General features: G+C 45.0%; 1 protein-coding gene and 1 long non-coding RNA gene across 4 annotated transcripts in view; one reads left to right on the top strand and one right to left on the bottom strand.

Annotated features, from left to right (window-relative positions):
- Positions 1 to 2,379, top strand: part of LOC141986411 (uncharacterized) — a 103,347-nt gene extending 100,968 nt beyond the window's left edge. The window contains exon 4 of the long non-coding RNA XR_012639272.1: positions 2,336 to 2,379. This is a non-coding gene — a long non-coding RNA (uncharacterized LOC141986411). The remainder of the gene's footprint in view (positions 1 to 2,335) is intronic.
- PCDH10 (protocadherin 10) overlaps positions 1 to 11,033 on the bottom strand; it is a 37,559-nt gene extending 26,526 nt beyond the window's left edge. For 2 of the 3 annotated variants that reach the window (XM_074950862.1, XM_074950861.1), the window contains exons 1-3: positions 7,379 to 11,033; positions 5,521 to 5,579; positions 4,804 to 4,910 (exon numbers count right to left, since the gene is read on the bottom strand). In XM_074950862.1, the coding sequence (XP_074806963.1) occupies positions 4,804 to 4,910; positions 5,521 to 5,579; positions 7,379 to 9,979 (2,767 nt within the window). In that variant the 5' untranslated portion in view covers positions 9,980 to 11,033. The remainder of the gene's footprint in view (positions 1 to 4,803; positions 4,911 to 5,520; positions 5,580 to 7,378) is intronic. The other variant, XM_074950860.1, reaches the window with a different exon arrangement.
- Positions 11,034 to 12,292: the final 1,259 nt, after the last annotated feature.

Here is a 12,292-nt window from a genome sequence, read left to right as displayed (position 1 = left end):
CCCAAATGATCTTCAGAACAGTATTTAACTGTTATATTGGAAAGGAATAGTGATTTTTTTTCTGTCCTTTCACCACTGGAATTTCTTCTCTTTATTTCTCAATCTGTTTTCCCCATACCAGTTACAATATGGTGCTGTTCCTGCATCCCACAGGATAGACACATTGGCTCGTGCTAAAGCTGTTGCACAAATCACTTGATATGAGGGTGTGGAATGGCACAACTGGCACCTTAAACTCCTAGAAACTCACCAGATGTCTTTGTAATGCCCAATCTCTTACAAATATAGGCCTGGTCTACACTACAGAGTTAGGTCAACGGAAGGCAGCTTATGTTGACCTAACTCTGTTAGCGACTACACTAAAATGGAATTTCCACGAATGTAACTTGCCCACTACACTGACTTAAGCATTTCATCTCCATGAGAGGCGTCACGCTTAAGGTGGTGTAGTTAGGTCAACACAGTGTCAGTGTAGATACTGTGTTGCTTATATTGACTATAGCTGCCTTTCAGAAACCATCAGACAATGCCCCACGCTGGCAGTTAAATCAGTGCAAACATTCCTGGAGAGGATGCACACCGCTGACACAAGAAGCATAGTGTGGACACGTAAAACTGAATCAATTACTGTGGTGGCTGTATGTCGACGTAACTTAAGTCGACTTAATTTTGTAGTGTACACTTGCCCATAGTGAGAGGAAGACTAATTTTAGATCTTAGCCTTGCGGTCTCTGATATTGCATGTTTGAACAGTTTACAGAATAGGCAGATATACTTGCTAATGGAACAATGTGGGTGTATCGTTATATCTACAACGTTTTATATACATCTCTACCTGCAAATATACCTGCCTAATTATGCTACAAAACTAATTCCATAAAATGTGTAATGTAAAACTAATGATATACAGAACTCAGCAGATCCCAAGTGAAAATCTAGTGTTTAAAAGCCATTATCATCAGATGGTTACTTGGTGACCAGCTATATGAAATGAACTGGCAGCATCAGTCCAAGTCCTTGTGGACAGGTGTCTACCTTATAAAACTTAAACACATATATATGCAGAGCAGTAACTGGCATCTATGTTGGCAATCCCAAAAGAGAGGCCAAGAATGTAATTAGGTGTGGAGAACAAATTAATTTCATTCTTAGAAGAGATTTCTTTAGAATATGATTGATGCACATTTAGGGGTTGATGTGGGGAAGCTAGAACGGTCACTGCTCTAGCTGTATCTGTTCTACAGATAAATAAGGACTTTTCTTTCCAAGACGCTAAGTCAGAGAGAAAGGATGGTCCAACAGTGAGCGCACTAGCCTGGGTCTCAGGAGAGCCTGCTCCTTGCTCTGCTACAAACTACCTGTATGATCTTGAAAAAGTCACTTATAGTAGGATTTTCAAAAGCATCTAGGCACCTAACTCCCACTGATTTCAATGGGAGTGCCTCAATTCTCCAACCTGAAGTGGGACTAATAGTAGTTCAATACCTCACAGGGGTCTTGGAAAGATAAATACATAGAAGATTGTGAGGTATTCAGATGCTACAGTACTGGGGGCCATATAAGTTCTAAGACAGACAGACAGAATCAAGCACCTTTCACATGCATTAAATTCAATCAATATTAAGAAAATATGAATTTAAAAAAATGAGCCAAATTCTTGGTTCAGTCACTGATGCTGCAGTTTACACCAACAGAGGATCTGGCCTATAATATTTCAAAGGATGTGTAATAACTTAGTTCAATATACCTCCTAAGCAGTTGAGCATGGTGGCTCTATCACACAGGGAAAGACTCCCATTATGCATAAGAATCTGTGCCATGGTTCCCAATTATTAAACCACTACCTCTTCCACAGTCACTTTGACCAGGCACTGGACTACCACAGGACAAATGGTAACAGCAGGAGCAGTCACACAGTATGTAAAGTGAAGTGCAAAATGCCTTTCCAAGCAAAGCCACCTGCAGTGTGAAAATGACTAGGAGTGTATTTAATTTTGCCGTAGGAACCATTTATCAAGTATTTCTGGACATGAATATGATGCTATTCTGTGGCAGGTACTATCTTGAGAAGAAGAGAGACAGATGATAAAATGATGATGAGGAAAAAAAAACAAAATATAAAGAAAGGTGAAAGAGAAGAAAGCAAAAGGAAACAAATATAGAGCTAGAGGAAGAAATAAAAGACAAATGCAAAGGAAGGATAGTAGATAATAGCATATAAGCAGAAAGGCGGAAGAGAAGCAGCATAAGGGGATAAGAGAGCACAGTTGGGCCGCACATATATAATTTTTCACTGAGATGATGTCGCTCACCATTATGTTTTTGTTTTTCCTAGCCTGGCTGTGGAGCAATGTGTTTTCTCTGCTAATTTGGAAAGAATTGAAAATCGAAGAGCTACATTTAAAATTAATTGAGAAGCAATGTCCTCAGACATTGAAATTCAAACAAGATTTACCCTCATCCTTTCATATAATTCATTAAGAAGTACTGAAAGTGTATGAATAAAAGTTTTATACTGAACTCCTTCTCTGTATCATCATCACTGGTGCCAATGTCTTTGTAATGACAGCAAGATTCAGCCCAGGATTTATATAAGACTTTACTATATGCATCAAATAGACCCAAAACACCCTGTAGAAATTTCCAGTATACCTTGTAAATACATATTTATTACCCGCTTTGTAAAAATCCTTACGCAAAATAATTACGCTAAATGCACTGTAGTAGTTTATCAAAATTGGATGTTGAATTTTGTATGTTTGTGTTTTCAGTTTGTGATATTAATTCTGATTAGACAGAAAGCTTATTGTCAAATTTCATTTGTTCATATCAAATCTCTGTTTTAATTGCATGAGCCCACAAATCATATTAAACCATTATTTTAAAACAAATTAAATGTCTTTAAAAGAGCAAAGTAGATTTTTTTTTCCTCATTGTAAAACAAAAAACATCAAAAAGAATTGGCTCAGTCTGAAAACTGGTGCCAAGTTTGAGAATGGCTTCAATGTTCATGTCTGAATTATACTACTTTAAAAAGGAGGAGGGGGTGGGGGAAGCAGAAACATAACTATAGTAGCAGAACTGGATGATTTCAAAATAAAATAGCTTTTGGCTGATGTGCAACTATGTGATTATATTGCCACCATCAGTCTTTCAAATCCAGCCCCTTATGCAGCTGTTTATTCTTTTCTCTCCTGTTTGGTTATTATGGTTCATTATGCTGAGGGACTAAACTGATTGAAATGTTCATTGAGACGAGTGCTGCAGTAAAACACTGTAAAAAAAAATAATGAAATGCAGCTAAGTTAAAAAAACAGAGGGAGGGGCAGGAGGAGTGGGAGCTTTTTATAACTCTCTAGCACTGATTGCTGCACATCAGAAACTGTGTAAAAGAATGGGTGGGGGAGGGCTAAATGCACTGCTTTTTAAGACAACAATAAATCATACACCATATATAGGACAAAAATGAAAGGGGGCTCTGTGTTCAGATGTAAACTTCTGGCAAGACCTGGTTTGTTGTCAGGTTCCCAGACACAAAATAGACACTCTGTTCAACTAGCGGGAAGCCCGGCAAGGAGCGGGGAGCTCCGGAGACTCTTGGCTCTTCTCAAGTCTCATTAGGTCTGCATATTAATGACTTGCAGCAATATAAAGGGGCCCTTGAGTGTCCTGTTTTCCCCTGGTGCCTGGGTTTCCCATGGCAAAGGAGACAGTGGCAAGAGCATGAGAAGACACAGCATGTTAGCAGAGCAAGGGACTGTAGCAGCCACAGCTCCTGGGCAAGATAGGGAAACAACCATCATTTCTCTTTGATGCTTCTGGGAATGCTGGTCTGAGATCAGTGAGAAGGGGATAAGAGGAGGGAAGTGAGGGAGTGTGAAATCACCTTGCATAAAACACTTGCAGCAAATGCCTGTGCCTTTTACAGGTTGCAGACGAAGGAGAAATAAGTTATAACTAATCTGAGGTTCCCACACCACTGGTCAATGTGCTCAACAGAATTATTAGCTGAAGTGTACTTTGTGTGTGTGTGTGTTTTACAGCCAAATACACAGAGCCTATCTTTCAAAAAGAATTTACACTAATATGAGAGCATAGAGAGGGCAACATACATGCAAAAATAATTCCACTGTTTAAACACATCTATCTGCTCTAAATCATGATATAACAGTATTTTTAAACATTTTTTTCTTTCATTAGGACTGAAGGGATGACCACTGTATACCTTTTACTCATTAACAAGGACATCATTATATTATATAGTCGCTTTATTTGAATTACAAAACAAGCTTCAGAAAGTCTGAAAGTATAACACATTACATATTCAAAGCACTCTATGTGTCTCCACCGATCCCAGCAAAAATCCTCACAATCTGGCAGTCATTCAATCAGAGAGTTCAGTCTTTCCCTTGGGAACTCCCACTATGCTTCACACTACCATGTCAGCTACAGTCACTAACCAAAGTTGCCCAATACTCTGAAATTCCTCAAATCGGCTGTTGAAAAATCTGTGGTCTGCTATAAAGATATACCAACAACTTTCCTTTAATGTGCAGGAAGAGCCAAGGATACAGAACAACTTGCAGAAAACAGCTATACTTCTCAAAAGCTAGTCAGGGATGAGAAACAATCTCTTGACTATCTCAGTATACCATCAAGTTGACAGTAAATTCATCCATCCATACATTATATACATATGCTGTACCTATAAACACTCATGTTATATTATTTATAACCACATAATTGCCCTTTCTGGCTCTCTTATTAAAAGATCAAATATTTAGATTCCCTTATCAGACTTACCAGAGGATTGACCTCGATTAGTGGCATCATGATCACTGTCTCCTTGCTCGCTGTCTCCATGACCACTGTCCTTAGAGCTTACTATGTCTGCTTCCTGGAATGCAGAACTAGAAACATCAAAAATCTTATGAGAATAAACATGAAGAGGGACTCATAAAACATTCTTCTGCCATCACATGGCCACACATGGTGCTGCATTCATCCAGGCCTCCTCTCTGCAACACTATTTCTGCAGAACCAGTCTGTCCATCATACACAAAACTTGTATATTCAGGCATTATTAATCCAACCGAAATAGACAGTAGCCATTATTACACTGCCTGTGTTACATGTAGTTGTTGTAAATAATTTCGTACCATTTGCTTAAGCTGGAAGTCTAAATTAACACTCAGATAAATCAATATTGTCTGTCAGAATCTACGGAGGGACTCATAAGTATTTAAAGCACATTTTTGACGAGTACAGAATTAGAATTTGCTCTCTTTTCAGATGGCTTAAAACAGATTCACAACAGCCATAATTCAGAGATGTTTATGTGGCACTGCTTATTTTATTTAATGGTATCGCTAAATAAATTCATAATTTTAAATAAATTTTGGTTGCTTAGCTATTATTTTACATCTGAAGTAAACACATTTCTACATCCCCACTCACACATGCTAAAATACGTCTTGGATATATTCCTACAATAAGAAAACAAGAATAAGGAGCTCATACCTGTTTACCCGTCGGGGTCTATCAACTAGATAACTGAGCTCTGCACGCTGATGTTTTGTCTAGAAAAAATAATTGGAACTTATTTGAACTCAATATTTTTACAACCAATGACATCAGAAGGCACACACATACAGCCAGGAACACTCATCACAAAGGCACAGCTATAGGTAGGCCACAAATAATTCTTTCCTTACATTTAATGGGCCAAACCCTGGTGGCCTTACTCATGCAAGTGGGACTACAGATCAATAAATAAGGGGTTTCCTCCGTTATTTAAGGCCAACTCCTGATCCCCTTAATCATGCTGAATAGTATCTTATACCACAAGTGTAAGTTAATTACACTGAAATCAATGGGGCTACCTGTGATGTAAAGCACCACTCACTGTGAGCCGGGGGGGAGGGGGGAGGTCTTAATCTGCCCCACTGTGTTTTTTAAATATCCTATATGAGAAAAAGGGAGAGTAATAATCAGACAGATTGAGTCCTGAAAAGAAAATATGGGATATCCTGTTGCCCTCAAAAAGTACCAGAAGCCACATGTCTTTATAAACATCTGATGTAGGGTCTACACTAAAGGCTAATATTTAAAATATTTCAGAAAGATTTTAAAACAATTTTAAACAAAATATAACAATATCTTAACTAGCCTTGAAGTACTCAGCAAATCAGTATTAAGGAACACTGCTTTCTTTCCGTGGTGCATCATCATAATGTACTGGTGCACACATTAGTTAAAATACAACAGACAAAATGATTAATAGGAGAATGTTAAGTCTTGATATATGCTTCCACAGAAATTCTTTACGCACTAGATAGTACAATATAGACAACATGTTTAATGGGTGAGAATGTTAAGCCTTGATGTATGCTTTCATGGAAATTCTTTTGTGATGTTTTATTTTCAAGTTCTCCTTCAGTATAGGAAAGAACTGTTAAGGCAGAGTAAAAAAAAAGTCAATTAATGAACACTAATTTTCACATTAATTAAAGCTCCTGCCAAGTATAGAGATGTTCACAAACTCCAGAGGGGTTTCCCCCACAGCCTTAATTGTACATGCAAAGATTTGTAGAAACACATATAAATGCTTTACTTTTTTGCATTAGGAAAACTCTGAATTCATTGTGCAGGTAACTTCATTAATGCCAATTGCAGTGATTTTGCGAGGAGCAATGCCTAGAAGATGGAAAGTGGTTCATTTACAGCATACAGTTAAAATAAAATTAGAAACTAGTATATCATCATGTTATTTTAATACAGAGACGCTAGCAAGCTTCACTCATATTCACATGGTGTGGGAGTTTGGATGCAACAGTTTCTGAAATGCTGTCCAGTGCAGAACTGATGCTTCAAATGAAAAGAAGCAACCGACTCACTTTAAGGTAGATCACAGCTGAAACTATTATGCAGTGTCAGGCTCTCTTGTTGACAGGTGATGAAAACCGTGCAAGTATTTATGATCAAAGAAGCATGAGGATAAGAGGCTATTATGAAGGAGGGGCAAAGAAAAGTGACATTCTTCAAAGGGAAACGAAGGGAAGCAGCTTCAAGAGACTAATTGAAAGCAAAGATGGGGTTGGGAAAAGACTGCAGCGCAGCTTGACAGTGACACTGACAAGACAAGAGAGAATCCAGAGTGGTTGAGACCTGCAAGCCCTAGGGAGAGTGAGAATCAGGGGCATCAGAGTACATAAGAAAACAAAAGCAAGCTCATTTTTCATTGTCAAAACCATAAAAATAATAGCAAACAAGCAAAGCAGCACAGGGACACATGCACCTGTAATGAACGTGCACAGCTGAGCGAAGCTTGCTAGATACGAAGGGGTTGGAGAGTGTTACAAATCCCTTTGAACCTTACCTCGTTGGACAATATGCTGCCATTGGAGATGATGTCTGGCTGCTGGTCCGTGTAACCTGTCACTATGGCCCCGCAGGGGTTGTGCTCAGTGTCAGTGCTCCGGGATGGGCTGCAGGGCTTGAGGAACATCAGGTCAGTCTTGGCTGACTCCGGAGTGAGGCAGACCTGGTAGCAGTAGTTCTGGTTGTGATGGTGGGATCCGAAGCTGCCCGATTCCTCCACGGGGACCTGGGCCGGGTTACTGGGTACGTTGGAGCTCTGCACCAGCATGATGTCCGACTTGCTCAGCTTCTTCTTGCGGGCCCGGGCTTGGCGGCTGCAGCAGGGGCAGCAGCAGCAGCAGCCCAGGCAGCAGTCGCTGGCCAGGCAGGTGTAGATGTTGAGCTTCTTCTCCTTCTGGCAGCGCACGGCCAGCACGATCATGGCCAGCAGGAAAATGAACGACACGGAGCCCAGGGCGATGATCAGGATGAGGGTCAGGTCCAGCGAGGTCTCGCCCCCGGAGCGGCTGGGGCGATGCTCCCCTCCCGCCCCTCCCGCGCCGCCGCCCCCCGCGCCCAGGCCGCCGCCTCCCCCGCCGCCCTGGCGCTCCACCGCGCTGTCCACCAGCACCACCTGGATGGCGGCGGTGGAGGAGAGCGGCGGCTGCCCGTGGTCGCGCACCTCGATCACCAGCTCGAAGGGCCGCTGGGGGTCGCGCTTGGCCGGCACCTTGCGCGCGGTGCGCAGCTCCCCGGTGCGCCAGTCCATGCGGAAGAGGCTGGCCTCGTTGCCCCGCGCGATGCTGTAGGTGAGGCGGGCGTTCTCCCCGTCGTCCGCGTCCACCGCCGCCACCCGGCTCACCAGGTAGCCGGGCTCGGCGCTGCGCGGCAGCACCTCCCGGGCCGGGGTGCCGTTGCGGCCGGGCAGGGGGCTGACGATGGCGGGCGCGTTGTCGTTCTGGTCCACCACGATGATGCTGACGGTGGCGTTGCCGGCCAGGGGCTGGGGCTCCTCGCCGGCGTCGCGGGCCTCCACCTGGAAGCTGAACTCCTTGAGCTGCTCGTAGTCGAAGGAGCGCAGGGCGTAGAGGAAGCCGTTCTCGGCGTTGATGGAGACGTAGGTGAAGACGGACATGCCCTGGATCTGGCTCTCCAGGATGGAGTAGGCGAGCTGGGCGTTGGCGCCCTGGTCCCGGTCGGTGGCGCTCACGGCGTAGATGTAGGCGCCCGGCACGTTGTTCTCGCTCACATAGACCTGGTAGAGGGGCTGGCTGAAGCGCGGCGCGTTGTCGTTCACGTCGCTCACCCGCACCTGGATGGACTTGCTGGTGCTCAGCGCCGGCTCGCCCATGTCCCGCGCCACCACCGTCAGGGTGTAGGCGTCGCCGCCCGGCTGCTCGCGGTCCAGCGGCCCCTCGGTGACGATGGTGTAGTAGTTCTTGAAGGAGCTCTTGAGGCGGAAGGGCGCGTCGCCCTGCAGCAGCTCGCACTGCACCTGCCCGTTCTCCTCCGAGTCCCGGTCCGAGACGCTGAACAGGGCCACCACCGTGCCCGGCGCGGCCGCCTCGCTCACCGCCTCCTTGACGGTGGAGAAGCTGATCTCGGGCGGGTTGTCGTTGGCGTCCAGCACCCGCACCAGCACCTTGCAGTGGGCGGGCACGGCGTTGGGGCCCAGGTCCTTGGCTTGCACGTACACCTGGTACACGCTGCTCTCCTCGTAGTCCAGCTCGCCGCTCACCTCCAGCCGGCCCGTGCGCGGCGAGATGCCGAAGAGCTCCCGGGCCCGCGCCGAGATGTGGCTGCTGAAGGAGTAGATGACCTCGCCGTTCTGGCCCTCGTCCGGGTCGCTGGCGTTGAGCTGCAGCACCAGGGTGCCCGGCGGCGAGTTCTCCGGCAGGGACACGGTGTAGACGGGCTGCTCGAAGGCGGGCACGTTGTCATTGGAGTCCAGCACCCTGATGGTGAGCAGGGCGGTGCCGGTGCGCTGCTGGGGTTGGCCCCCGTCCACCGCGGTCAGCACGTAGCGGTGCACCGCCTGCTGCTCGCGGTCCAGGGGCTTGTCCAGCACCAGCTCGGCGAAGCGGTTGCCGTCGCCCTGGGTCTGCACGTCCAGCGAGAAGTAGCTGTTGGGGGTGATCTCGTAGGTGCGCAGCGAGTTGGTGCCCACGTCCGGGTCGAAGGCGCTCTCCAGTGGGAAGCGGGTGCCCGGCGTGGCGCTCTCGGAGATCTCCACGGTCAGGTCGGGCTCCGGGAAGGAAGGCGGATTGTCGTTGATGTCCAGCACCTCGATCTCCACGCGGAACAGCTCCAAGGGGTTCTCCAAAAAGACCTCCAGGTGTAGCTGGCAGGAGGGGGGGTTCTGCTTGCAGATCTGCTCCCGGTCGATCTTCTCGTTCACGTACAGCACCCCGGTCTCCAGGTTGAGCTCCAGGTAAGGGCTCCGGGAGTTGGGCACCGTCTGGAAGCGGCGAGCCGAAAGTTTTGTAATGTCCAAGCCCAGGTCCTCGGCGATATTCCCCACGAACGTGCCATGCTCCTGCTCCTCTTGCACCGTGTAGTGAAGCTGAGAAAGGGCTCCCTCCACCATCCAGAGCAAAGCAAGGAGGAATAGCACAATCATCTCCAAAAGGGGAAAGAGATCCCCTCCAACACCACTTCCTCCTTCAGAAACCACCACCTCCTCCTCTCAAAATACTGCGGGCAGTGTGCGTGCGTGCAGGGAGGGGGATCTGAGTGGGATTTCGATCGAGGGGTTTTATTATTATTATTCCTTCTGCTTCATATTAGGAGTTTTTCTTCCCCATTTCCCTCTTTCTTATGATTATTTCACACTCTGAGCAAACGAAGAAGATAGGCGTTCCCACCTCATCTGTGATCTTCAATATAAATGGCCAACTAATAATACCTAGAGCTGTATGGAGATAGATTGATAGATAGATATACACACAGTATACACAGTAGCCCGCTCTTATTTATTCCGAGAGTCTTGGCACTGCACCGCTGCAGCGGCAGTGGAGGCAGCGGCAGCAGCAAATCCCAAGGAGGAAATTTTTATATTTCAAGATTGTCCTCGGTTTGCCTTCCTGATGGGAGCAGGAGGGGTAGAGGCTGCTGGAGGAACCGCTGGACATGCCCTCTTTAGATGCAGAAAAAGGCAGAAAAAATGAAAAAAAAATATAACCAGCAAAAGGATCTAATATCAAAAAGGCAGAGAGAAGGTTTGCCGCCCAAAACTTTCATTCTCTGAATTTCTCTGGGATTTTCTCCTTTATTATAATAATTATTGTTATTTTATATTTTCTTTCCTTTATTTATATTTTCTTCTTTTATTGCCATTGTTATGATGATGGCCATCGTTTTGCTCTTTATTGATGTGCTGATTAGTCTTTCTTCTCTTGGTGCTTTTTCTTCCCTCTCACGCGCTCTCTCGCTGCAGCTCTCCTCCTGTCCCAGCTCCTGTGATCTCTACTGGCAGTTTCTGAGCTCCGAGCGCTCGGCTTTTCTGTTTTTGCGCAGCGCCCTGCTCCTGCCAACCAATGAGTGTGTAGCAACACCCACAGGGGCGACAGCCTATTGGATCCAGCGCACGTCAAGCAGGCTGCATCACAGGGGAGAGAGGGGGGAGAGCCCAGAGCTCTAGTTGGTTTGTGTGCATGCCACAGAGAGACATACAGAGAGAATAACCCTGCAGGTCCCGAAGCGCTTACTGGGGAATCTCTGCCTCGGAAAGTCACTATTCCCCTGCTGCAGTTACTGAATAGGGAGATCACCTATCGTCATCAGTGCAAACCAAGACGACAATAATAACCAGTTTTCCCCGTGGCGGAGGAATTTCCATCAGCTACTAACTTCTTCTTTTTTTTTTTTTTCCTGTTTGGCCAGCTCTATATCTGGTTCAGTGGTAAAACAAACATTTTTTAAAAAGTAAACAAGGGAAACTTGTGCCTTATTTTATACTGGGCTGCCTTAAATAATTGGTTGACAACTGAGAGAGTGCAAGTTTCCATCACACTCCTACACTTCTTCCCAGTTCATCTAATTATCACCGTTATGCATTTGGGCCAAATCCTGGCCTGATTTATACCCTCTGCAGCTTCACTGTCTGAAGTGAAAGAGATGGTACAAGATGTGAATCAAAGCAGAATATGATAATTTGCGTGATGGAGTGGAATAAATGTCAACAATGCTGGATCTGAAATTAGCTTGTGTGTGACGAGAAGGGGGTTAGATGGGAAGAGTCAATAGAAGTTTGCCGATGAAAAATATTATTTAATACAATGCTCTGGGTACAAAGGACCATTTTTTTTATCGGTGTTTACTATTGTTTCAACTTACCTGACATGGAAAGCACTTTGATAAATGTTATTTAGTAGCTGTGTCACTATTGCAAGTGTACACAATATCCATTTTTGTATCCTTTGCTGAAATACTATTTTGCAACTTAAACTCAGCAACAGACATTGGATAGTCCTAAGCCTTGTTCAACACCAGAGCGCTAGATTTCCCTCCCCCCTCCCCCCATAGTGGAAGGACAGTAGGCGTAGAAGACTGTAATAAGTAAGGTCAATGACAATTTCTGCATTTATATCAATAGGTTTTGTATGTAAAGTCCATAGGTAACACACATTTTGGAGATATGTATGTATGTGTCTACATTACAATGTAAACCATCTGTTAAGATTTATAGATTAATTTTGATACACGTGTTCATAAATCTAAACTGTGGATACGTTGGTGTTCCATATAATATACCCGGTGATTTATTAAACTGAAGTTCCATTTGTATAACTTTCTAAACCTTGTACAAATACCATGAAATGTTCATAGATTTCACTTTTTGCTAAATGCTATTTGGTTATTGTTTGTAAGGAACACCAAATATTAGGCAGAAACAGAGACTTCTTGTAAGATCAATGATTCGTGATTACATCTT

This window comes from Natator depressus, chromosome 4 (assembly GCF_965152275.1).
Source record: "Natator depressus isolate rNatDep1 chromosome 4, rNatDep2.hap1, whole genome shotgun sequence".
Classification (NCBI taxonomy): Eukaryota; Metazoa; Chordata; order Testudines; family Cheloniidae; genus Natator; species Natator depressus.
The sequence above is the reverse complement of the archived record's forward strand: the minus strand, read 5'-3'. Positions and strand labels throughout refer to the sequence as shown.